We start from the raw sequence: 27,960 nt of genomic DNA, 5'->3' as shown, positions 1-27,960 counted from the left end.
TCCCCCACCAGAAAGACCTGGGGCGCCCAAATCCCTAGAAGTAATAGACCCAGTTCTAAATGTGACTGATAATGTCGATGCTGTGCAAGAGTCATCATCTGCTCCTCGCCTAGAAAAGAAGAATGATATTCACGCAACCATAGTGTCGCCCGTTCCAGAAGTAGAATCAAATCACAATAGTCGAAATTTTCCTGACCAAATATCTCAAGAAGAATCTGACACCATGAATCCCGAAGAAGCAGGTGAAATTACTGATATTCAAGTAGATGAAAGATATAAAGAGAAAAATAGAAAGAAAACGCAAAAAAATCGTAAGAGAAATGAACACTCAAATTCACGAGAGTTGAGGATTTCCACTGGCGTCTTTTCGGAAGAGCCTGATACTGATTTACGTAACACAGCTGCAGAAAAAGATAGTCCATTCAATGAACATATTCTACAACCGTTTATTGAAAATGTCTCGAATGAAACGCATAGTGGGTTTGTGAAGATAACGACAACTTCCAGTGATAAAATAGGAGCTAATAATACCGATTCAAGTCTCTCAGGTTCTTCTAATATCACCTTAGTGTCAGAAATATATAACTCGCAAGAAAGGTGATGAATATTCAGGGCGCTTACCAAAATCCAGTGGTAATTTATAACCGACTGTGGCTGCCATTTTGTACAAAGTTGTGTCCGGGAGTTTTCTTGAAGAAACTTCTCATGTTAATGCTGTAAGTATAAGTCGTAAGCCATAGTTCAAGTTAAATCATATAGTGTCATAATGATTTTAGAAGTTTTGAAATGCTTGCGGTTTTCAAAGGTGTTGAACTCCTCTGAAACGTCTTCTTTGCATTTGTTCTTTTAACGTGTTCATGGAAAACTTTCCTTATAGCGAAACATCATAAATGGATCATGTAAAAAGATATAAGATTACTGTACACGTTTTCTTTACATTCTTGCAAACTGCATTTAGATTTTCATTCAGAAGAATCAACACAAACCAAGGAGTAAGGAATCAAAGTTATCATAACTTAGTGGCGCTATGTAAAAAGTTAGGTCACATTTACCTGGAACATTGCTTTGCCGAACATTACCAGTCTCACGTCCAGAATAGATTGTTGATGATTACAATTCTATTTGAAGAAAATTTCTAGAGATCTTGACTGTGATTTGAAGAGTGCAGTCACTATGGTTCACTATTTAGGGTGACTATTTTTGTAGTGACAATATGTTCTTTGAACATCTGGCTCTTGTTAGCAACTAACAAGTACCCAAACATCGACCTTCTACTTCACTGGAACCGGGAGGATTGATATGTATAAAACACTCATTATTTGCATCTTTGGTAAAGAGAATGAAACAGGGCTAGCTGCCTAAAGCAAGATCGGTCACTTAATCTGAAAAGAGAATGGATTATGTTAATTTAAACTTCTACTCTCAAGTAACGCCGAAATTTTCTCTCCTTAAGGAAAACCTACGATTCTGAGAATGCAGTATCTTTGCTAAGAATTTAAAAATCTATACCCTTCCTTGAAACCACAATTGTGAAAAATCCAGTCATTGTATGTATGTATGTATGTATATGTATATATATATATATATAATATATATATATATATATATAAGATATATATTATTTGTTTATTAGAAGTTGATCCCGAGAGGTAAAAAAAGTCCTAACACTTTAATATCTCATCTACTGAATGAATCGATGGTTTGTCAGATAAGATAAAAGAATAGACTACTTTGAATATTTCTATTCTAGAAGTGCCAGTGGCTAGGAATTCAAATGGATCTATTTCGTCCCAATCTGAGGAAAACCATCCATATTTTTTCCTAGCAGATCGTCATCGTCAAAGGAACAGATAAATCATCTTTTCGTTCAGGGTTTGCTTGAACTCCATTAGAATTCATCCTTAGGCATAGTTTCCCCCCTTTTTTTATAGAAGTTATCTAATATGCCATTCCAAAGCTTGAGGCTTGAAGGACATTCTAAACTTCTTCCTGGTAACTTCTAAGAAGTCCTGTTCGAAGTTAGAAAACTTGTTTTCAGGAAATTTCTAATTATGCTAGATAGCAACTGTGGACCAATTTGTTTCTGTTTTTTCATTCACTGATTAGTTTGTTTTTCTGTTTTTTTTTTATTTAGCTATTTCAGTTATTTTACTTATTAAAGTATAATTACTCGCATTTAACTGTGTATTCCTATGACTTTTGAAACTTATTTATAAAATAATTTTTTGGTAATGAATCTACCTATTAAGTATACCTTTGTTGGTCATATGACAAGACTGTCAGATGTAATTAGTTTTCCATATATTTGTCTCTTATATGTTTATTTATTTACAACTCAATCATTTGATAAAAACTTGTTTATTAGTCAACGAGTAAAGTTACCTGATATATTCATGTGCTGTTATTTTTTTTCCCATCCTCTTTTAAGCTTCTTGGTTTCTTTGCAAGCTGAGTTCATCCTGAGGTTTGATTTATACCTGTACCCAGTATATATCTGTTAAGTTGTGGCCTCTTATTTAAATCTCTAAATGCTTAAAGGTATTGGAGTTAGCAGCTGGACAGAGTTCAGGATTGGTGATTTTGTAAATGACCTCTCAACGTAGCTCTTGTGACCTATTAAGATTTATTTTTTACTGGTAAAGGTCATCTGAAATTTTAGATCCCAGCTGGTAATGTTAATCTCTGGTAATTTAGTGCAGTTAGCCTTATAATATATCTCATAATTCTGAGTATCCTCTGCATTGACAGACTCTCCCAAGACTAAACATCCCAGAACTTAGTGCTAGACGGATTATACACACACACACACACACACACACACACACACACACACACACACACACACACACATATATATATATATATATATATATATATATATGTGTGTGTGTGTATGTATGTATGTATATATATATATATATATATATATATATATATATATATATATATGCATCTGTGCGTGTCTGTGTGGTGTGTTGTGTGTGTGTGTGTGTGTTGTGTGAGAGAGAGAGAGAGAGAGAGAGAGAGAGAGAGAGAGAGAGAGAGAGAGAGAAAGGATAATCAGAATTATGAGATAGCCTATATTTTACGGCTAACTGAACTAAATTACCAGAGATTAACATTATGCAATGGGATCTAAAATCTAATGAAACAGGTTTTTATCGAAAAATTGAAGACGCAAGTCATCTGCAGGAGACCAAAGAAGGTGGAGTAGTATTTTTTAAGAGAACTGAAACTAACTCTGGCTTGACAGGTCTCTAAGAATCCTACACACACACACACACACACACACACACACACACACACACACACACACACACACACACACACACACACACACACACACATATATATATATATATATATATATATATATATATGTTTACACCGATTTTTATTAGTCTGTTACATACAGATTATATATATGTATAGGCTACAGCGACTTTGATAACCTGACTGGCTAGGGGAGAGTAAACATGTAGTAGTCGAGCATAGACTTTAGGAGGAGTACGGATGGGTTGCTCAAGAAAGTAATGAAAGCAACCAAACTAGAATGTGAGAACAACAGATGCCATGACTCTTAATCAAGATACAGATAAAACCTATGGGTCATGAACACAATTAGGTCTATGCATTATGATACTCAGCAAATGTAATAGATCATATTAATTAACGTGTGGCATTTGTATTTCCAGTTTGCAAACCCTTCCAAATACGTATACGTATTGGCTGGCAAAATAAAAATTGTGGATTTTAGAGCTGAAAGCTAAAATAGCGAGATGAAATCACATTGACCAAAGGAATTTGCAATAACTACACCCCGGAATATAGTGAGTCACACAGTTTAGTGACAACTTCGCGATCAAATACTGTGGACGGAGTCATTTTTATGCAGTAATTTTATCGCTGAGTATCCTAGATCAGGGTTCCTAGTAGAATTTGATGAAATCGTACATTAATAGAATACGAAAGACTGAGTTTTTTTTTTTTTTTTTAACTTAAGTTATTCGGCTTTCAACGCTCAAGCCTCATACACAGTTGCGAGCACGCTACCCTCCGGTTTGTTTATCTTTTGGATTGCGTTCTTCTTCTTTCCGAAAGCTTTCAGTAACGGTGGTTTTGAAACGCCTACTTTTGTCTATCATTTTTCCCTACAACGAACGTGATTATTTCTGTCAATACTCTTTGTCTTATGGTAACGAAATCTGTCTTGTTTAGACTGCTGAGAAATATGCAGAGTTCTCTGACGAGTAATGTCCAACTACTTGCTCAGTTAACCAGTGATGTAAGTACTAGCTTGCTAGGCTTTAAGGCTACTAGTAGGTATCCTTTACCCAGGTAGGTACCTACCTACATACTAGGCTATTGCGAACTCAGTGTGTTTGTTATTTTAGTTGTTTGGTTTATTGAGTAGTATTGGGCAGTAGTCTCAATGGTACCTAGTACCTAGTATACAACGCTGATCTGCCAGAAGAAATATGACACCAAAAAATGCAAAATACTAATCAATATTTGAAGTTTTTTTTTCAATGAAAAATGCAATAAGAATGCAGTTTACATAGGTTTCAATACACCTGAAGCATTAAAAGTAAAAGTTTTCCTAGGATTTTTGATGATGTTCCAGTCCAGCTTATGATGATTTTTGGCTTACAACGCGTCTCAAGAACGGAACCCCCGTCATAACCCATGGACTGCCTGTATTGTTATGATGCCACCCTGGAGTGGTTGCATGCATATAGGAGCCATATGTTCAGGAAGGGATTGGCTAAGGAAACCTTTATAAAAAGAACTAAGGTATACTAACCTAACCTAGTAGGCTGTGATACTTACCAAAAGTTCCCCTATAACACTGCGCATTCGCACTAGCATTCCAAGTTGACCAGCATCCAATAACATATCAATTTTGAGGTCAATTACAGTCGACCAAAATACTAAAGAAAAACTCAATTTCCAAGGTAATAAGCTGTGCGGAGTTGTACTTTATTTCTACCGTTATAAGCATGGTAAATTTAAAGAAGGCAGCTGCACTGATATGTCGTTATTTGATATATTTTTTCTGCTAAAATTGGTAGGAAATGGTGTATATAATGCAGTACAGGTGAGATAATTAATTTGAGAAATAGGCTATATTGACATAATGAAAAATTTATCTCTTGTTTGAAATTTTATATTCATCCTTGAGAGGCTGTTACATAATAAACATGGTTTCCTGAGGAGCTTCCACCGTGTATAGTACCAGGTCTTGGGGATTAATGTTAAAACATGAATAAAAGACAGTAGTTTCACATTATCTCAGTACATTTTTTAGATTATCTCAACTTTAGTAGTTCCTCATTGGATGAGTGGTTTTGCGCTCGGCTACCAATCTGGTGGTCTGAAGTTCGATTCTCGGCTCGGCCATAGCGAAATCAGAGGAATATATTTCTGTCGATAGAAACTCATTTCTCAATATAATGTGGTTTCATATCCCATAATAAGCTGTAAATCTCGTTGCTAGGTGGCCAGTTGGTTCCTAGCCATGTAAAAATATCTAATCCTTCAGGCCAGCCTAGGAGAGCTGTTAATCAGCTCAGTGGTCTGGTTAAACTAAGATAGTATATGTACTTAACTTTACTCAACTGTAGTGCATCTTTAAGTACACCCTTTTCTATAATGTTTAAGCAAAAAATTATATTGTATATTAAACAATATCTTTTACAATTACAGGCAGTCCCCGTGTTACGACGGGTTCGGCTTACGACGTTCCGAGGTTAAGGCGCTTTTCAATTATATTCATCAGAAATTATTTTCAGGGTTACGATGCATGTTCCAGGGTTACGACACCTACAACACTGATCTGGCAGATGAAATATGACAACAAAAATGCAAAATAATCAATATTTGAAGGTTTTTTTTATGAAAAATGCAATAAGAATGCAGTTTATATAGTTTTCAATGCATCCAAAGCATTAAAAGTAAGGTTTTCTTAGGATTTTTGACAATGTTCCGGCATTCGACCAATTTTGTCTTACGACATGTCTCAAGAACAGAACCCCCGTCGTAACCCAGGGACTGCCTGTACCAATTTTTGGCCTAAGATGCAAACTTCATCTGCTCTTTAACATGGGTAGATAGGAGACTCAGAGTCTAGTAGCTCATATTTGTAGACAGGGTTAAACAAATTTTTGAAAAAGGATACATTGAAACCTAACCTTCCATATCCTAACCTTAACCAGAATACTATGTCCTACATGACTGGCTTGTGACCATGTTACCCAACTTTAACCTGAGCTGGAAAATGAATAAGAAGTTTAAAAGTAAGTTCACTGACAGATCTAAGGGTAGAACTGAATTTGAATCACATACTGTAGGACTTGAAACATAATAGATCACAGAGCTACTAGAGAATGGAGATATAAGGATGATTTTGCCAAAATTACTGAAACACCTGACACATCCTAACATAATGTTCCTTTAACCTAACCTTACCCAGTTTATAATATATTGAATGGCCTTGTTTTGAGGGTTCACAGCGTTATTCTATAAGGATACATATTTGATATTTTCTACCATGTCTGAGGTACCATTTACCCATCCCCCCAGCCAGCAGTCAGCACTAGTACACATGAATGAAAATGACATCACAGATCACTGTAGTAGGAGGGATTAGTTACATGGCAAACTCAGTTTGTAAAACTAAAAAGCTAAGTTTTTATTAGTGGTGGTATGCAAATGGTGGCACATTGAATAAAAGGATGAACATTGAATAAATATTTCATGTAGAAATGTGTATATTCAAGAAAATTTTTTTTGGGAGTTGCCATAAGTAGGTTGCATTGTTGTAAATACTTACTAGCCTGGCCTGGTCTTGGCTTAATCTTTGTTAATGTAGGTTGGGATACTGGTAATGAAGTGACAGTGGCATGAAGACTAAGATAGTACTACAGTATATAGGTTTGATTTTAGAGCTATATATTTTTTTTTACCATTATTGCTTGTGCAAACTACTTTATGGGGATTTTTTCCTAACTGTTTCTTATATACCCAGGCTAACAGTCATTGGAGATATGGGAAAATTGAAAGTTAGTGAATTAGATCAACAATAGTAGTAAACTTTGCAAAAATTATAAGGGAGGCAGGTGAACAAATAAGATTACTCACATGCGTATGCTAAAAAGAGGGTTTAAAGCATGAAAATGAAGGTTGCATCCAACCTAATTTAACCAAAGATGCCAAAATAATGTTTCTTTGGTATTTAGAGGGTTGCATCCTAACTTGAACTAAATTAGAATGCTGGTTTCTACCTAGTTGTTGATTGCCTAGAAGTACATAACCTAATCTGAAGTGTCACATTTCAAATGATCTGAGGGCAGGGCAGTGTATATTCCTAACCCTCCGTAGATATTTTGCGTATTGTAAATTTTCAAGAATAGTTCCATGTTCTGTGAAACTTAATAATTAAGAGGGTTGTTTGTATATTACTAACAAAGTAAATAAAATAGGCTTACGATTCATCATTACTAACAAAGTAAATAAAGTAGGCACACTATTCATCATTACTTGGAACTTATAGAAATTGTACATATACTTGAAATTAGAGCTCTAATGGGTGTATATATCCTAAAATACCTTAAAATAAAAGACCATTGTTCCTTGTCATACTTGAAATTTCTGTTTTATACCTGTTGCATTAGCACTGAGAAGAGCCTGGAAATACGTGGGAATGTAACCATATAACCTTTTATAGTTTTAATGTGCTAAAGATATATAAGTACAAATTAAGTTTCTCTAATTCTTCATAAATGTAATAATGAATATGCCCTTCACTCTTCATATGACAGTGATGTTAAAATCATCATTCATAGAGTGGTGTGATTTAATATGGTGTTGAGAAGAAGCTTATGATTTAAAGTACAGTAGTATTACCATAGTATATTTAAATCCATACTGTAGTGTTACCTTTGCCTGTGGGCCAGGATAATGTTGTAACGGTATTGAAATATTAAAGTACATAATGTATAATGCTCAGAAATTGCCTATGGGTACATTCTGTATTGTGTAATGGACACTACTGGCTAGTCTGGTCTAAAATGAAAGTTAAGGTTTTACCTAGACAAGACCAATTTTGCATAATACTAACCAGTTTAGGATTTTGCAAAATTGGATTTTGCCTAGTTAAAGCCATAACCAATTTAGGTTTGTTTTAAAATGATATTTCACTCCTTTTCAGTTAGATTCTAAAAGTAGAGAATAGCTTGACAGAAGTTAAGTAAAATTACTTGGCAAATAATTTCTTACTAGAATTTGAGTAGAAGTAGGCTATTTAGTGGTACTGGATTAATTATACTGATATTGGCTTTTGCTTATGAATTACGTGAGGACTCTCAGTCCAAGAAAATGTAAAATTTTCAAGTCTTTGATTTTATCCATGTTTACATATAGTTCTTGGATTCCTTTGATACAAGTTGCACAAATACTATGAATGGTCTGTGTTGAGCATTTGAAATCCTACTTCTTTATAAATTTATAGAATTCTCATATCTGAAAGAAATGCAGAAATGCATTTGTTATGTAGTTCCTTATTGATATATTTCAGGTTTGATATACTGTATAGATATCATTACTTATATAAGTTTATTTTCAGGGTTTTCTGGCAGCTTTTGATGATAGTATCAAGCTCCTTGAGGTAAATATGAGAAGAAAAAAGGAATCACCTTCCTCCAAATTTCAGTTAAAGAAGGATCACACTGTAAGTAACTTGTATACAGTATTTCAAAAGTTGATGCAACAATAATTTCTCATTTTATTAGACATTATTGCTTATAGTGTGACTGAGTAACTGAGCAATAGTTGCATCTGGAATAAAGAACTTAGTTCATTCCCAGAGACTATTGCCTTTTTCTGGTAGAGGAGGGCCCTTTCTTCATGTCGTCATTGGTGACCAATCAGGTTTCTTCATTTGAGTTAGGTGACCTGTCATTTTGTCTTGTTGATTCTCTCACCTTTTGCACTGTCTCTATATATAGTATTAATTTTTTTCATAAAGTTGTTATACCTTTTTCTAGTTGTCATTGAGCTGGAGGAAGAATTAGAACAAGAAATTGACCTAGATCTTTTGCATTTTCATACTTCCTGAGGTGGGAGAACACAAAACCACTTGCTCAGCTTCTTGTTTTAATCCTTTCTCCAGCTCAACGACAGCTTGAAACATTGCGAGTTCAAGTGATAGACTGTCAGCTTTTTTTTGTTGTGTTTAATAGTGGGAGAGAAGATAAGTGCAATAATTTTTTTCTTCGTCAGAAATGTGATGATATTGTATTATTGAGACAAAATATAAGGGAACTAATGTTTGATGATAAATTCTAAAGCATATTTGACAATTCATGGTTTTTGAGTAATTATTTTTGTCGCATTAGTGTTTAATGTTAAGAATGTATCCATAAGGCTTATGTCTTTGCATTTTGGTTTTTATGTTTAGATGGGATTAGCTTAGGTTTAGGTTGTTGTATGTTTATATCTGTACTGTACCCTGTTTTTTTTCTTGTTGTTTTATGTTAATTTCAGTACCTTCATTTAATGAGGCATTTTAATCTTGATTTAGAAATAAACCTTTCCAGGGGTGAAGCATTGTTGGATATTACTTAGATAGGCTAAAATACTTGGACAAAAAATGGATGATAAAAAAATCTAGAAGTCACTCAATTTCCTTGGTCTTAACAATTTAAGAAATCAACCCGCAATTCTTGGTATTCCATCCATTGCTCTCTTTCTGTGCGACCATAAAGTTGTCATTATATATTCTGTAGCTTTTAGTGATAAGACACTTAGAATATTAGGACATTGATGGCAAAGATGTAGGATGAGCATCTCCAGAGCTCAGTCGCAAACAACTATAGTTGAACATAGGACTAATCACCTTACAACTTCTAAATAGTGATTTGCCATGATTACAGTAAACATTTATTATTTTTCATAAAAATTTTAATTTTATGATAGAATAGAAAAATTTCTTTTATTGGCACATGCCTATACAGTAGTTCTCAACATAGGGAGTAAAATTGAAAAATGAGTGTGTATTTGTGTTTGTATGTAGAAGGTGAGACAGAGGATTGTCTTGGGTTGGGGAAGTTTTACTGAATATTAAGCACTACTTTTTTATATATACTAGTTGATTAGCACCTGATTACAATGAAGTTTTCTGCTGAGGTTAAAGTAAAATGAAAGATCCCTATGAAGTTTAAAATGAATTTGAAATCCCCATACAAAGGGCAAAATTGTTCATTATCGATTTTTATTTTCTTGGGATTCCTTTCAAGGTATTTTAGCATGGGAATATATTCATTACCTTATCTATATAACCAACATCTCAAAGTCTTGTATTGTGTTTGTGAACTTTAAACTTTATTTATAATCATTCTTATATCTTACACGAAGCAAAATGTCATGCAGTATGCTTGTGAGTTCTCATGGTTAGAGTAGTTTGAATTGTCAGTACATAATCTTTTAATTCTTCCATTTATTAAAGCCTTTAAGAGTAAAGTGATTCTTACTTTCCTCCATTTCAAGTCATTAGAGCCCCTTGTTTTGAAATACCACTTTAGTGGTTGTTTGCATGTTATAGAGGTATGTGACTCAAGTCTTAAACAACTTATGCCCTCAAGGTAGGGACAGGTTAAATTTCAGGGTCAGATGCTGTTTATGTAAATTATATCATAATATACAATTTTTTGTTGCTATCTTAGTGTGTTTGAAGTTTTTTGTATTGTTTAACTTACCAGACTTTGATAAGGGTTTTATAAGCTGTATTTTTGTTTCTTCTACAAAGTTATTGCTCTTGTACAATCTTTGTTTTTAATTAGCTAGCAGGTGCTGAAGCTTTGTGTTGTATTTGTGAAATCCTGATTCAAGAAGAGACCACCCAGGAAGAATTAGAAAAAGAATTGTTAACTTATGGACTTCAAAATCAGAAGGTTAATCTCCTTATATCCCAGGCAAGTGTTAACATTTTTATAATAATGATTAAGATTAGTGTAAACATTTTACTCTTATATTATTTTGTACCTGCACAATGAACATACCACTTATTTACATATTTTGTAACACACAATAGGAAGAGTTAACCATAGTTGAGGTTTTCAGTAAATGAATTAAATCTGAATCCTTTCTGGTTAATAACAGCATTACATAATTTTGTATTCACCGTACAGCAATTGTACGGTCTTTGCTAACTCTGTCCCCAATAAAGTCATTAGACTGATTGTATGTGCTTTTTAAGGTTGTGTGTAGAGTTTGGTTTGGCATTCCTCAGTGTATGTTTTGTTAAAATGTGAGTGAGATAGAAAATATAATGTATTGTCTTCATCTAAATCAGATCATTACCACAAATGACTTATGTTAGTAGCCCCCTTACTCCCAACTCACTATTTGGATACCCCATAGCTTCAGTTTACTGATAGGAATATTGTAGAAAGTAAAAGATGTTTCCTTGTAGTAGTATACAGTCGACCCCAGAATAGGTAACATCTGCGAATACTACTTAAAACCTCTTTAAAATTGCTTATAAATGCCAATTTTGATAGTTCAAACAACAAACAAACCCTCTAAAAATGCTTATACCTGAGTATTTTAATAGTTTTATAAAAAAAAATGCATTTAATCTCGAAAATGATAAGAAAATACTGTAATTAGTGAATATTTCTCTATGACAAATACCGCGAATATGGCGAATTTTCCACGATTAATGTGTAGTATTTGGTATATGTTTCATACAAAAATCTGCGAATAGGTGAGTTCATAAACAGGCGGAGGTCAACTGTACAGTAAACTTCATTGTGACTGAGACCATGCATTAATTTTATTATTCTAGTCATACTGATAAATGGTTTCTATTCTTCAAAAGTTTCATTTAGCAAGTGCTATTCCACATTTATTTTATTTTATCAGTCCTGAGGTACAGATAGAGAAAATTATATGATATTAAAGAAAAATGATAAGTGTCTGCACTCAACTGTACTTTAACAACAAGGTGCAGTATCATAGTGAAGTTTGAAGATGTCATAGCTTGTAGTTAGGCTTTCTGTAATACACTTATGTCGCTGTTAAGTTTTGAAAGTATGTCTGCCTTATAATATACATTTAAGAATACTGATTTCACTTTAAGTTACAGTAAATACTTTACACATATAAGCACTTAAAAGCAACTCACTGTTAGTGACATCCACTGGCATGAGGGGTTAGCTTGTTGAGGCAAAGTGGTTGCTGTAGGTTTCAAAAAATGTTGGAAAGATTTGAGGGTGGTCTCTGCAGTTGTTCAACAAAAGATTAGCTTTACTCATGGCAGGAAGGTCTTTGCTAAATTATCCCTTGGCACTTGGCATGAATACGTATCTGAACTATACTTTCAAAAATGTCAGTATCCATCTAGTACTCATTTCCCTGGGCATTGTGGTCAACTGGTATGGCAGCAACAGCCATAAACAAACAGCTTTAATTTTATGATTGCAAGTCATATCAGTTCTCACTATATTGCAAGTCATATCAGTTCACTCTAAATCAGTAAGCATATCTTTACTACTGTGCTTGAATCCATAAGCCAAAACCTATGATTGTGTTTTTGTTGGGATGCACAGATAAGTAAAGCTTGTTTCAGTGCAATTATGAATTTGACCATAAGACAGTTATCTTGAACATCTTAAATCTTTAAATTCTTCAGCTGATGGCTGAATGGCAAACTAATGTTTGCCTGAAATGTCTGGTTTCTTATTCCATGGTAAAATTTAAATCTTGCCTGCTATCCTTCAGGAAACTTGTTAGAATGTGCATTGGATTATTTTCTGTACCTGAATCAGAACATTGTCACAAATTGTTTATTATATATCAAGATCTCCCCTCCCCCTAACCCATTATTTGGATAAACTCCATAGCTTCAGTTTGCTGGTGTTTAGAGTTTAAGGGTTGGAGTAAGTCTGCTGCTGTGTTTTGAGGTGAATTGTTTCAACTTTTCTGCGGATTTATTCCCTTCATGCGAAGCATTGGGCATGAAATGCATGCACTTTGTAAGTGCTTAATAGAGTCGCTTATAAATTATGATTTTCAGGTAGCCCATATTCTAGGTTAGCCTAGTCACTAGTCACTTTTTGCACTTAGGCAACATTTGCATCCCTCTTTGATAAATAAATGGCTACTGTATTGACACAGCTAGTTTTTGCCAGTTGTTTGAGAGTTTATTTGGATATTGGTGGTTATTTGTATACTTACTGTACTATATGTGGTGGTACTAATTTTTTCGGGCAAGTGCAGCAGTCTATCTTTGAGTGAGATTTGTATTTATGGAATATAACAGTATTTTGTTATTGATATGTGATATTTTCAAGACAAATCTGTTTTAGCTTCTGAGAATTTGGATGTATTGTATTTCAAAGATAACTGATACTTAATATTGAATTGTGGTGTTCATTTTATTCACAAGTAAAGAAGTTCATTTTGCGCATTACATTATAAGGTTTTTTTGTTTAACAGCTTGACCACTTGAAGGAATTGATAGCTAAGAATAGATCAGTAGGGAATTCAAAGGAGGAACTCATTGACCTTCAGTGGAAATTTGGAGGTAAGTTTATCATATTAACCTTTGTCGAAGTGAGATTTATTCTCTTTGCAATTTGCATGCACAATGATACTAAAATCTGTTTAGATAATTTCACAACATTTCTTATGACAATATCATAGATAGTTTCGCAACATTTATTATGACAATATTGTTTTTAAGATATAGACAAATGGAGAGAAACTTGTCTTTTTGCCGCTGCCATAAGGTCCCTTTTTAAAGTAAATGACTGTTTTTACCTAATGATTGAAGGGATTTCCGTAAAATTTTCACCTTTTTTTTTTTCTACAACTAATAATGAAAATTCTCTTGTGGGGAAATTTAGAAATTCAACATCTAAGTTCATTTGTTTTGCAGTTGAAAAATTTGTGATGTCACTTTTCAAAAATAAAGTTGCATCGAAAAGTAATTTTTTTGATGACAAAATTTGTTGTGTTCACAGTGCTGTACAAGTGATGACAAAATTGTCCATGAACCAGTCTAAACAATTTTTTTAGCAATAACGTTTCAAGATATGTTTGTTTACACGTAAAATAGTAAAAAACAGTGTACGTACCTCAAACTTGATCCTATCCAGGATTATTAGGATTATTCATACAGTGATTTTTTACATTTTTCCAATTTGTCGTTCACAGTGCTATACAAGCGATGAACAAAATTGTCCATGGACAAATAAAAAAATTTCTTTTTTGTAATAACATATCAAAATATGATTATGTGCACAAAATGGTCCAAAACAGTGTCTTAACTTTCTTTATCCTATCCTGAGTTATCCATACAGACTTATTTTACAAGTCTTTTTACAAATTGGTTCACAGTGCCATACAAAGGATGAACAAATTTGTCAGTAAACCAATCTAAAAAAACCTTTTTTAGCATAAGTATTGCTTCAAGATATTTTTATGTAAACATAAAACATTTGGAAACTGGTATTAACTAAAATTCGTTAATTCCTCAAAATTCACTGGTTGGGTGCCCCTTAAGGTTGTGCCAATGCTGAATTTATTTTTATTATGTATTCATGAAGTTTATCCTATTTCGATTTATTTTCAGCTAGTATTTATATTTACTGTGTAGTCTGGTCAAACTACTAAATATGTAACAAGAATTAATTGTGTCTTGAAGGCATTGTTTAACATTGGTAAAGAAATGTGCTTATTGTTAAAAGAAATGCAGGATTCATTTTCATCATAAACGTTTGTCAGATTTTCGTTTTTTGAGGTTAAGCATTAAAAGAGTTCTCTCCACTCTCATCTATTCTGTACCCATCCACCTGAACTCTTGTCGAGTCTAGAGCTTCATTTGTCCCTTTTTCCATGATTTCATGGGCCTTCCTTAAGGTTTTCATCGTGTTACTTCCATAACTAATTATTTCTGGCTGGCTGTTTCTCATCCCTTCTCATTGAGCATGTGAAGCATGTCAATAATATGTGAGATCTCCAGCCTCTTTATACCTCATGAGTCCCCCAAATGCTCATTCCTACACTGACTATTCTTGTTATATGTCTCCTATTTCTAGTAATGGGTCATTTTCAATTATAATTGGTCAACTATCTCCCAATCTCCGCCTTGCAGCAGTTCTTTCCTTACTGATCTATCAAGTTGTAATTCACAGTCCAGTATGTCCCCAGTGTTATAGAAATACTCTCCTTCTATTAAGACCTACCCTCTCTTCTCCATTTTCTTGTAATACACTTTTAGCATTGAAAATCTTGTATCAATGTTTTTTTTTATAATCCTGAGCTCCTCTTGTGACACTGTTTGGTGTGCATTATGTAGAGTTCACACCCAAACTTTTCACATTAACCATATAGCCACTTTCCTGATTGTATGTTTTCCAGTGCTTCCTGTCCATTCACCATTAATTTTGCTTTAGTTCTTTTGATTTATAGTCCTTTCTTCTCTATTGGATTTATTTGCCTTGAAGATATTCAGCACCTCTTTAGATTCTGCTGTTAGCCAGAGGCATTTGAATAAAGCAAGCCCCTTTTTTTATGCTTCTTGTGTTTATTCCATTACCATGACTAACAGCAGAAGGCTCAACACTGATCCTTAATGGAATAAAATTTATCATAGAATTTTCTGATACATCTGCCACTGTATTCGCTCCAGATTTAATGTTATGGTAGAGTAAAATCACTAACTTGATTAATTTTTCCGATACCTTATACCAGTAATATAATTTTTCATAGCATTTGATGTCAAATTTCAAAGTTGAACTACACTTATAGGACTGTATGTATAGGATATTAGTTGCAGTGAATTGACAATGTATAAATGGTAATTTTGCCTGGCAATAAGAAAATTTGCAATCATTACATAATATTTATCTTTTCTGTATACATATGTGGATGAAAATATGGAGAAAATTAGTAAAGAATTTTAAACTTATTTTGCTGTATTACATACACATATAGTATTTAAACTTATATTTGTTGTATGACATACAGTACTACATAGAGTACAGTATTGGTTTATTTACATCTATATAGTTAGAGTTAGTTCAATATACTGATGTACAATACAGAAACTACCCTTCATACAAACGAGTTCCATTCTGAATGGCCATTCATATCTTGAATTATTCGTAAGTTGGTGTTCATGCCTATTTAAGTACAGTATGATACAAAGTCTATACAGTACTTGAATGTTTCTTCATCCTAAACCATAATACAGTACATACAGTACTGTACACTGTACATAGAGTACCTTTTTGTTCCTAAACGTATACAAATCTTTGGTCTTTACATATGGTGTTTACTTCACCCAGCAGCTCTTGAGGAACAGGTGGCATCTCACCTAAGGTGTATGGCTGCAAAAGAGAGGGTGTGTATGGGACTGGCTTCCTGTCTTTCTCTTGTACCGTATACCCTTTCTCTTCCACTGGGCAGAGGGATGGTTAGCAAGTCGTCACATGCTGGATGGTTGTGCATGCAGGTATTCTAGATGACTGAGTATCCTATTTATAATCTAGCTCAATTTAGATTGATAGATGCAAATCCTACCCTCTCAATTTGGATTGATAGATACGGATCCTACCCTCTCTCTCTCTAGGGAAGAGAAACAGACAATGAACAAACCCATTTGTTATCTTCAGCTGTATTGTCCCTAACAATATTGGTTCATCCAAGCCTTTCTTTGAATCAGTGCTGCTACATCCCATCAATCTGAAAGACCCAGAAGTCTGGCAGTTGAATATCACACGTGTTTAACAGATCAGAGACATGGGTCTCCTTCCTTTGCTAAATAATCAGGAAGAAAGGCCACAGGTGAGGCAAACTACCAGTCAGTTGAGAGGTTTGCTCATAATTCTCCCACCAAGAAGTAAGTTTCCCATATGTAAAGACTGAAGGTTTGTATATGTACGTGTAGGAACAAATGAAAAATATTTAAAGTAATTTGTATTATTCCTAAATATAAACCTGAGATGTTTACATAAATAGCCCATTCTGCTACCTGGGCCAAAAGATAAAGTGCATGTGTACTGACTGGATGGCGGGGCTTCCTCCCTTACCATCGGTAGCTATGGGTAACTACCAATAACCATATTGTTTTTAATTAAATAGCCTGTTCCAACATGTGCTGAAGGTAAACCCCATATGTAAAGACCTCAGGTTTGTATGTTAGGAAAAATACAAATTACCGGTACTTAAAAAATCTGTCGTTTCTATATAGTGCAGTACGTTATTAAAACGAATAATACATAATACCTAAATAGATTGTGATGATAACTTATGAGTGGCAAAAGGGAGCGCTCCGAACACAATTTTTATTTATGATCACGTTTCTTCATATCTGAATGTTTGTAACGTGAATGTTCATAAGTTGGGTAGTGTCTGTATTGGTGTATGAAGAAGCCATATATCGAAATCATACCTTCATCACTTGATTTCTTTAACAGTTGTTGCTGGCAGTAGTATCAAAGAAGAAACTGGGAGAACCTTTGTGCAAGTAAAGCTCTTGTCTCGTTCTTCAGATGGTTCTGTTTCTTCACGACATATAGAAATGTCACTTGAGAAATTCTATGATTTTCTTCATCAGCTAGAAAAGGCTAAAGCAAGTTTTGAATATATTAATTATTTGTGATATGTCTTATACAAAACAACATAGTTCATTATATTGTCTGTTGTCTAGTTTTTAAGGTGCTGTATACATGCTGTGATGATGTATAAGTATTCTTTATTCATATTTAAGTTATGGAAAGACTGACATTTAACTGTTACAGAACAAAAATTTATGCTTTCTTACTAGATAAATGCTTAATGAAAGCTTAACAAAGTGTTATCGTAGTTATATAACAGAAATTTCTGTTATCATTAAAAAGTATATAGTACATAGTTTAATTAGGTCTCTAAGTTTTATATTCTTTGGATGGCTGTTATATTTTTCAGTGAAAGCTTAAAATTATAACATGAAAATTGACATCTGTAAGTACATACTGAAGAAATTGATACGTAAGCAGGAAGAATGACAAGTATGTTACATTTTAAGACTCTGTAAACTGGGTCTTGTTTTTCTTGTAAAACATGTTCTATGTACTGTTAATGGTTATCAGTGAAGACATAAAACTAACATCTTTCATTCATTCCAAAATTGTGATATTTTCCCCTCAAACCCCAGCTTTGCTCTTTGTGTACACAAGTCGCCTTTGTTTTAATTCTGGTTACTTTTACAGAAAAATTCTGATTGATATATGGAAGCATGGCTTCCATATTTCTTCTGAATGATTTGTATTTCTCTTACTTAATTAGGTGATTTTAAAACAGCAGCTTCCCAAGAATTTCCTGCCTCAGTAATTTTGATCAAGTTTCAAGAAATCTGTGACTTAATATTTTATCAATTTTCTTTGCCAGTACTTGTATGTAAAATGATTGTGGCTCTTATCAAAAGAATATAAAATCTAATAAATGTAAAATTATTATTACATGATTGTCAATGGATCAAGGTAAAACAATATTCTTAGTCTTTTCCCACAACTACAAACAAAATAAAGCTGGGTAGGCTATTAATCTTGTTCAAATGAATTTTTGAGTGTTCAAAACTCATGTTACCAAGCGTTTTCTGTTCGAACATATTCAGAAACACAGTGCCTTGGGTATGAAAAAAATTGGTTCAAAAGTCTCAAATTTATAAAAATAAACTACTCTGGGTGTACAAATAAGTTGATTAGACAGTCTTGTGAGATTTTATATGTAACAACAATGCAAATTGAGGCACACTGTTATTCACCACTTATTTTTCATGTGCAAGACTAGAGCCTCAACTATTGGTTTACATACATGTAGCATGGACTCCTAGTACAGGCAGTCCCCAGGTTACGATGGGGGTTCCGTTCTTGAGACGCGTTCTAACCCGAAAATCGTTGTAAGCTGGAACATCATAAAAAATCCTAAGAAAACCTTACTTTTAATGCTTTGGGTGCATTCAGAACTATGTAAACTACATTCTTATTGCATTTTTCATCAAAAAAACCTTCAAATATTGATTGTTTTGCAATTTTGGTGTCATATTTCTTCTGCCAGATCAGCATTGTAGGCGTCGTAACCCTGGAACATGCGTTGTAACCCTGGAAATAATTTCTGATGAATATAATTGAAAAGCGCCTTAACCTCGGAACGTCGTAAGCTGAACCCGTCGTAACCAGGGAACTGCCTGTTATTGTTTAGATGGAGCCAAAATTTTGCAAGCATTAGCATAGACGATGTAATTTGTTGTTAAAAGATGTAGGTTTGGAATATTAAGTATTAGAATGGATTTTAAATGGTTTACTCATTTGAAACCTAATTCAAGCATTTACTGGCCTGGGGATAACACAAGTTCACAGATCCCACGCTAACATTTAATGTTAGGTATGGTAAATTTTATTAGTAAGTGGTTGGATTAAAAAATTAAATGGTAAGAGGAGGTGATGTTCCTCAACAGAAGCTAAAGGCAAGTTATTGTTCTGGAAAGGAAATCATTGATATATTCTCTAGTTTCTCATCTCTTGGCTTCCTCTTTGTATTTGGGATACAAAGTTTTTATTGTCATTTTGCAACTCAGCATTCAGGTATGGTATAAATTAATTGAGTTTGCCTTTTATTTTTACCAGAATCCTTATTGTCAAGCAAACAAAACTTTTTCAGCAATCTAATCCTCGTGTAACATAGATCCATGCTTACATGTGCTTTTTCAAATTATTTTGTCCGAGAGTTTACAGGACTACTATAAGCTTTAACTTGCATGGAATACTGCTTAGAGAATGTTATGTTTGGGATTGTACATTTATACCACAGTATTATTGTTGTAACTTACAACAAGAATAGTAGTACATATAGTACAAAGGATATGGTTATATTCTAGTTTTGATCAGTAAAGCCTTATTCGAATATAAGTATTCCACTGTATGATTTATCTTTTTGTTGAATTGATTCTTACCATTTTATTAATCAATCTGGATTTAATTATACTGTATTTCTCTGCACAGTATTTGATTTGTAGCCTCACAAATTTATCAGTAGTCCAATCACTTTTTACAACAGTGTTGGTATTGCAAATTTGCAGTTTCTTGACTTTTATTCTGTTTCCATTCAGTGTACAAACTTTTAAATTACTTTACTGTAACTCATGGAGGGTTACTATAACAGAGTTCTTAATTTCTTTGTAGGTATGAAGAGTACAGTGGTACCTCGACATATGAAAGGCTCAACTTACGAAAAACTCGAGATATGAAAGCAAATACGAAAAATTTTACAGCTCTACAACGAAAAGTTTTCAAGATAGGAAAGGTTGTTGCTGTAAAGTCCCGAGATTCGCCCGGACCACCGAGAACAATTTTAAAACTCCCGCGCCGCCAACTGAGTAAACTCGCCACCATCCTCCCCCTCTCCCATTGGTTCCTGATGCTAGTCACCCCATAAGGTCCTGCTCTCCTATTGGTCAGCATTCTATTGGTAAAAGGATGCTGTAAATTGAAAAACTTATTCATGCAATACATTTAATAAAAAAAAACATTAGGTAAAGATAGAATAAAGAATAGAAATGAATGTTTGTTCATGACACTTACCTGTCAGATATATATATATATATATAGCTATATTCTCCGAAGTCTGACAGAATTTCAAAACTCCCGGCACACGCAGTGGTCGGCCAGGTGGTTAGTACCCATTCCCGCCGCTGGGAGGCGGGTGTCAGGAACCATTCCCATCTTCTTTTCAGATTTTCTCTGTCGCCGGTGCTGTAAACAACTGTTTCCAGTACCTCCGCCTAGGATTTTGGATAAACTCTTTGTTCACTTGAGTATTTGATTGTCTCTTGGTTTTTTGGACTTTGCTCGGTGGATTGGCATACGCGATTGTGGTTTTTCATTGGATTTGGTTTTGGATTTCTCTAAATATGTCTGGATCTAGTTCAACTAGTTTTAGAGTGTGTAGCGTGCTAGAATGTAAAGTTAGGCTACCGAAGGCTTCGGTGGACCCTCATACAGTATGCACGAAATGTAGAGATCATATTTGTTTGATGAATGATAGGTGTAAAGAGTGTGAAAGATTGACTGACAATGAATGGAAGACTTATGATTTGTATGTTCGTAAGCTTGAAAGGGATAGAATCAGAAGATCTTCCTCCAGAAGTGCTTCTGTAAAGAGTCAGGGTAGTAATTTGCATTCTAACCCACCTGTAGAGGTTGCTACACCTAACCCTGTGTATTTGCCTTCGGGCAATGAAGTTATACCTTCGTAAGGTATTGCCCTTTCTTCCATCATGGAGTCGATTCGTGCGCTAGAATCAAAAGTGTGTGCATTAAATACCACAGTGAAGTGTAGTGAAAACGTTAGTGCCCCTAGTGTAATGGAGGGGGCGTCAGATCGGTCCCATAGTGCCTCTTAGAATAGACCTCTGTCGGACTCCCAGGACTCAGGGAATGGACATGTCGAAAACCGAAGGAGGGCTACGGGAAATTCCCACCGGTCTGGCGTCCCTTCAGCAGATCCTGTGGACGCTTCCCAGGCTGCCAAAGCGCGTGAACGAGCTCGGATATTGAAGGAGGTGACGTTAGATGTCGCACAGGCGGCCATCGTCTTTCTCGTCCTCTTAAGAGAGGTTTTAAGGAAGAGGACGCTTCACGTCCTGCTTCTCGTCCTGTTCTTTCATCATCACCCGAACGCTTCGAGGACTTGACTCCTAAGAAGAGATGCAGGACGTCCTCTGATGAGGACGATTTTGAGCACTATCGTCGCCCTAAAGTTCAGAGGAAGAAGAGGGCTTCCATTCGCCCTTCTTCGCATATGATGAGTCCTCCTCCTGAACGTGGAACTTCTCCGTCTAATGAGACTCGTGTGCAGTTGCGTCAACAATTGTCGTCTTTCTTCGCAAGGAGAGAAGAGGAGCCCCAACGGCGTAGAAAGGATCTTTGGCTTCCTGTTAAAAGATCGAAGCAACCCTTGTCAGCTTCTCCTCGTTCTTCAGCCTCCCCTTCGTCTTCCTCTTCTGGATTCTTCAGACTCAACCGAGAGCACGTAAGTGCTTCCGGAGAGAGAGTTTCCAGAAGCGGGGGGGGGGACAGAAGCGTTAGATGTCGCACAGGCGGCCCTCGCTTTTGTCAGGAGGTTGAAAACATTCAAGAGAAGCTTCGTGACGACGTTCGCCAGGCTTCTGCATCAACTCGACGTTTCTATCATGAGAGAGCCTACCAACGCCCGAAGTATCAGGACGTTCGAAAAGGCTCTAGGATTCCTTCCCTTCGAAGAGAACAACGTTTAGACTATGTTTCTGATCTTACCCCTCAAGAAAGAGAATTGTTATATAAATATCGACGAGAGGCTCGTGGTTTAGAGTATGAGAACTCTCGACTCTCGAAAGGAAGTTGTAAGACTCACCAGGATGCTCGGGAGGACGCCCTGATGCAAGTTAAGCGTCCTGAGCGAAGTTTGAAAGACGCTTGACGTCCATCGGAGCAAGTCCTGCTTCAGGACGCTTTTGAGGACGCTTCTTTACTTGATAAAGCGGTACGTCTTATAGACAATAAAGCACAGCGAGATCGACAGCTTTCGTTGAGAGACGTGCGACTTCCTGCGAGTCCTAATTCTCGCTCCCTTAGCAAGGACGCTCTGGATGACGCTAGACACCCTACTAATCGGGAAGTTCAACCTAGATCGGACTTCTCTGCCGTTCAGAAAGATAGGCGTACTCCACTGCGAGGAGATCGACAGGAATTCTGCAAGGAGGCTTTTGAAGAACCTTTGCCCCTAATTGCTTCGAGAGACAAGCCTTTACAAGGAAGTTTCAAGGTTTCAAAGACAACAGCGAAGCATTCGCGCATTGTCTCGTCTATCCCTCCAGCGGATAGAGGCTCCCCTTTACGAACAGAGCCTCAAAGTTTAATGACTTCTTGTTCAGAACCTTCTGCCCGTCAAGATCAAGGAGAATCTTCCAGCGATGCTCGTCCTGCAGAAGAGGAAGAGCCTTCAGAAGCATCTACGGATTATAGCACGTTAACACGCTTACTGAAGGAATTGTTTTCGGACAAGTTCCAAGCACCAGTTCCTCTCTCCCCGCCTTCGCAGCTATCCTCATCTAAGACTAGAAAAGTTCCTGGATTTGTTAGGATGGCTTCTTTGCTCTCTACTAAAAGAGCGTTCAAAAGAATGAATGACTGGATGGAATCAAGGAAGATGAAAGGAAAGACTTCCTTTGCGCTTCCTCCAGCTAAGCTAAACGGGAGAGCCGGTATATGGTATGAGACCGGAGAAGAAACAGGATTGAGGGTTCCTTTGTCTGCACAAGGTGACTTCTCAAACCTGGTCGAGGCACCGAGAAGATCTTACCTGTCCTCGGCTAAGGTTTCATGGACTATGCCTGAAATAGATTACCATCTAAAAGGACTATACAGGACGCTGGAAGTATTTAACTTCCTAGACTGGTGCTTAGGAGCTTTAGGTCTGCAGTCTAAGAGGCCAGAATCAGTGTCACTAGAAGAATTATCGAGCGTCCTGTCATGTATGGACAAAGCAGTAAGGGATGGCTCAGATGAGCTGGCAGCCCACTTTACTACGGGGATATTAAAGAAACGAGCGCTTTTCTGCAGTTTTACTGCTAAATCAGTTTCCCCTGCGCAGAAAGCAGAGTTACTATTCGCCCCCTTTTCTTCTCATCTTTTTCCAGAAAACATGGTAAAAGATTTATCTGTGAACCTTAAGGAGAAAGCGACACAGGATTTGCTGTCTCAATTCTAGACTTTCTACGGCGCAATCCTCTTCTCGAGTAACTCAAGTACCGAAGAAGAATTTTAAGCCCTTTCGTGGCAGAGCACCATCAAGAGCTTCTACTCGAGGAAGGGGCTTTGCTAGAGGCAGAACCCCCGCAAAACCCAGGAGGAAGAAATGACGACCTTGCCCTTCAGGCACCGGTGGGAGGGAGACTTTCTCTCTTCGCAGAGGCTTGGAGAGCAAGGGTGACGGACGCCTGGTCCCTCGAGATTATAGAGAAGGGATACAAGATTCCCTTTCTCTCCATACCTCCTTTGAGCACGAAGCCCATAGACCTGTCGCCATCGTATCAACCACAGAAGCAACAGATTCTCCTCGAATTACTAGATCAGATGATCGAGAAGAGAGCCGTAGAATGAGTACTCTTGACAGATTCCCCAGGCTTCTACAACAGGTTATTCCTGGTTCCGAATCAGTCTGGGGGATGGAGGCCTGTCCTAGATGTCAGTGGACTGAACCTTTTTGTGAAGAAAGAAAGTTTCAAAATGGAAACATCACAGTCGGTCCTGGGAGCCTTGAGACCAGGGGACTGGATGGTGTCATTGGATCTCCAAGACGCTTACTTCCATGTCCCCATCCATCCCTGGTCCAGGAAGTTCCTCAGGTTCATTTTAAGAGGACAGGTCTTCCAGTTCAGAGCTCTATGCTTCGGACTGAGCACAGCTCCCATGATTTTCACTCTTCTCATGCGGAACGTGGCAAAGTGGCTTCACCTCTCGAAGATACGAGTCTCCCTCTACCTAGACGACTGGCTCATACGGTCGTCGTCGAGAGCAAGGTGTCTGGAGGACCTTCAGACTTGTTACTGTTGATGAAGGCCTTAGGCCTCCTGATCAATTCCAAAAAGTCCCATCTGACCCCGACACAGTCCATCGTGTATCTGGGGATTCAGATGGATTCAGTGGCTTTTCAGGCTTTTCCGTCGCTAGAACGTCAGCGGAAAGGCTTAGAAAAAGTGTTAACCTTCTTGGAGAAGGAAACATGCTCGGTGAAGGAATGGATGAGTTTGCTGGGGACCATTTCATCGCTGGAGAAGTTTGTTTCTCTAGGGAGGCTACACCTCAGGCCCCTACAGTTTTTCTTAGCAGAAAACTGGCAAGACAAACAAAACTTAGAAGAGAGTTTGAGAATCTCTCCGTTGGTCAAGAAACACCTAGAGTGGTGGCTCGATCCCATCAAGATGTCGAAAGGAGTGTCCCTCTGTCTTCAGAGCCCCGACCTAGTGTTATTTACAGACGCGTCCATGACAGGCTGGGGAGCAACTCTGGGAAAGGAGGAGGTGTCAGGCCTCTGGAGAAAGGAACAGAGGCCTTGGCACATCAACCTCAAGGAGTTGGAGGCAATTCGCTTGGCCCTTCTAGCCTTCCAGGAATGAGTCATAGGCCGAGTTGTCCAGATCAACGTGGACAGCACCACGGCCCTTTCTTATATCAAGAAACAGGGAGGGAAACACTCTCGATCTCTCTTCAAAATAGCGAGAGAAATCCTGTTATGGACGGAAGAGAGAAACATAACTCTCCTGACAAGATTTGTTTCAGGAGCCCAAAACGTCCGGGCGGACCTTCTAAGCCGTCGCAATCAATTGATTACAACAGAATGGACTCTGCACCTAGAGGTCTGCCAAGAGTTATGGAGACTATGGGGACGACCATTAGTGGACCTCTTCGCGACTTCAAAAACGAAGAGACATCCTCTTTACTGTTCTCCTATCATCGACCCAGAAGCAGTAGCTGTAGACGCCATGCTATGGGATTGGACGGGGATGGATGTATACGCCTTTCCCCCCGTTCAAACTCCTGGGAGAAGTAACCAGGAAGTTAGCAGCTTCGGAAGGAACACGGATGACACTGGTCGCCCCATTCTGGCCGGCAAGCGATTGGTTCACGGAGGTCATGTCCCTGCTGGTGGACTTTCCAAGAACCCTACCAGTAAGAATCGATCTTCTCAAACAGCCCCACTTCGAGAGGTATCACCAAAACCCGTTCGCTCTGAGTCTGACTGCATTCAGACTATCAAGAATTTGGTTTTTCAAAGGCAGTGGCAAAAGCTATTGCCACCGCGAGAAGAGCTTCCTCTCGATCTGTTTACCAGTCGAAGTGGGCTGTCGTTAGAAGATGGTGTAGGAAGGAAGGCATTTCCTCCTCCAAGACCTCTGTGAGCCAGATCGCTGATTTCCTTTTCCATCTAAGGAATGTAGACAAGCTCGCAGTATCAACAATTAGAGGATACAAGAGTATGTATGCTATCAACAGTCTTCCGTCATAGGGGCCTAGATTTGACTAACGATAGGGATCTTCACGATCTTCTGAGATCCTTCAAAACATCAAAAGTTCCACAGGTTAAGACTCCTTCGTGGAACTTAGACATAGTTCTGAAGTTTTTAATGGCGAGCCCCTTCGAACCTTTGCACGCGGCCTCACTAAAGGACTTAACGAGAAAGGCCCTCTTCCTAACCACCCTAGCCACAGCGAAAAGGGTGAGTGAGGTTCAAGCCATTAGCAAAAGTGTTGGATTTAGGGGACACAATGCAGTCTGTTCCTTGAGTTCTTCCTTTTTAGCTAAAAACGAGAATCCGTCCAATCCCTGGCCCAAGAGCTTTGATATCAAGGGATTAGCAGGGATCATTGGTCAGGAGCCAGAGAGAGTCCTGTGCCCTCTCAGGGCTCTAAAATTCTATCTGGATAGAACAAAACAAAGTAGAGGTCAGTCGGACAATCTATGGTGTTCTGTGAAAAGGCCTGATTTACCGATGTCTAAGAACGCCTTAGCGTTCTTCTTGAGAAGCACCATCAGGGAGGCCCATTCATCCTGCCCAGATAGTGATCTGAAATTTCTGAAGTTAGAGCTGTCGCAACTTCAATGGCATTTCAGAAGAATATGGCGCTCAGCGAAATTGTGAGCACCACATATTGGCGAAGCAACTCTGTGTTCGCTTCACACTACCTCAGGGATGTGAAAGTGGCATATGAGAACTGCTTTTTGCTCGGACCATACATATCAGCAGATTCAGTTTTGGGTACGGGAAGCAGCGCGAATCCTATCCTTTAGAAAATGGATAGGTGTGCTTTTGTATTATGGTTATTGGTTTTTTGGTTGTAGGGTCGACCGCTAGAGGTGGATTTCCCTTTATTTCAGCCTTAAAGTTTCGGGGACTAACTTTGCTAGGCTAGGTCAGGTGGTGGTTTTTTCTTTGCTTCGTTGCCCTTAAAGTATGGTCAATATGGTCTAGACACATTGTGGTCACGCCCCCGTTGTCAGATCATCTAGAACTCACCAGCTATACAGGTCACGTCCGTGCTGGAGACTCTAGTAAAGCAAAAGCAGACTTGGGTGACAGTAATAACGAAGTCAGCTATGCTAACAGGTAAGGAACCAAGATGTCTATCATCTGCATGTGAAATGTTTCCCAAAATCCTTTTATTCTGTCCCTCCCCACCTCCAATGGTGGGAATCAGCTATATATATATATATATATATCTGACAAGTAAGTGTCATGAACAAAATGATATTGTTATGATACAATAAAGTTTGTTCATACTTACCTGGCAGATATATATATATAATCAAGTACCTGCCCAACCTCCCCTCGGGGACAGTGGCATTAGAAAATCTGAATAGAAGATGGGAATGGTTCCAGACACCCGCCTCCCAGCGGCGGGAATGGGTACTAACCACCTGGCCGACCACTGCGTGTGCCGGGAGTTTTGAAATTCTGTCGGACTTCGGAGAATACAGCTATATATATACTATATATATCTGCCAGGTAAGTATGAACAAACTTTATTGTATCATAACAATATCATGTTATTATACTGTTTGGTAGTTTCAGTAGTTGAAGAGAGATAATGAAAATTTATGGCTTACTGTGTAAAGTGATTGCTTGGCGATCATTCGATACTCGTAAGTGCTGGATGTAAACAGAAGTTTGGAAGCTTTTTTTTTTGTTTGTTTATTATAGTTAATGGTTACTTAATAATTATTTGAAATGAGTACATACTGATTATTTATACATTTTATTGGCATATTCTAAGCTTTTAGCTCTTAGGTTTAGATGTCAGAATCATAGACTAGGCTACAGTAGCAACCGCTAACATAGGCTAGGCTTATTGCTAAGGGACATATGCTAAAGTCCTA

At 37.1% G+C, this 27,960-nt stretch overlaps 1 protein-coding gene across 1 annotated transcript; it reads left to right on the top strand.

Annotated features, from left to right (window-relative positions):
- Positions 1-4,079: 4,079 nt before the first annotated feature.
- On the top strand, positions 4,080-20,043 carry LOC135225656 (COMM domain-containing protein 7-like). Its single transcript, XM_064264990.1, has 5 exons — positions 4,080-4,285; positions 8,624-8,728; positions 10,839-10,970; positions 13,498-13,585; positions 17,484-20,043. The coding sequence occupies exons 1-5, from the start codon at positions 4,193-4,195 to the stop codon at positions 17,666-17,668; spliced, it is 603 nt and encodes a 200-aa protein (XP_064121060.1). The 5' UTR covers positions 4,080-4,192; the 3' UTR covers positions 17,669-20,043.
- Positions 20,044-27,960: the final 7,917 nt, after the last annotated feature.

The sequence above is a fragment of the Macrobrachium nipponense genome, chromosome 13, assembly GCF_015104395.2.
Source record: "Macrobrachium nipponense isolate FS-2020 chromosome 13, ASM1510439v2, whole genome shotgun sequence".
In the NCBI taxonomy this organism is placed as follows: Eukaryota; Metazoa; Arthropoda; class Malacostraca; order Decapoda; family Palaemonidae; genus Macrobrachium; species Macrobrachium nipponense.
This window is presented reverse-complemented; position numbering and strand designations above follow the sequence as displayed.

What these genes read in the sequence shown, in the direction of transcription:
- LOC135225656 (XM_064264990.1), top strand. Translation starts at nt 4,193, where the DNA reads ATGGTAACGAAATCTGTCTTGTTTAGACTGCTGAGAAATATGCAGAGT. An exon ending in TTGCTCAGTTAACCAGTGAT is followed by an intron (nt 4,286 to 8,623) that starts GTAAGTACTAGC and finishes GTTTATTTTCAG; the next exon opens with GGTTTTCTGGCAGCTTTTGA. An exon ending in AGTTAAAGAAGGATCACACT is followed by an intron (nt 8,729 to 10,838) that starts GTAAGTAACTTG and finishes GTTTTTAATTAG; the next exon opens with CTAGCAGGTGCTGAAGCTTT.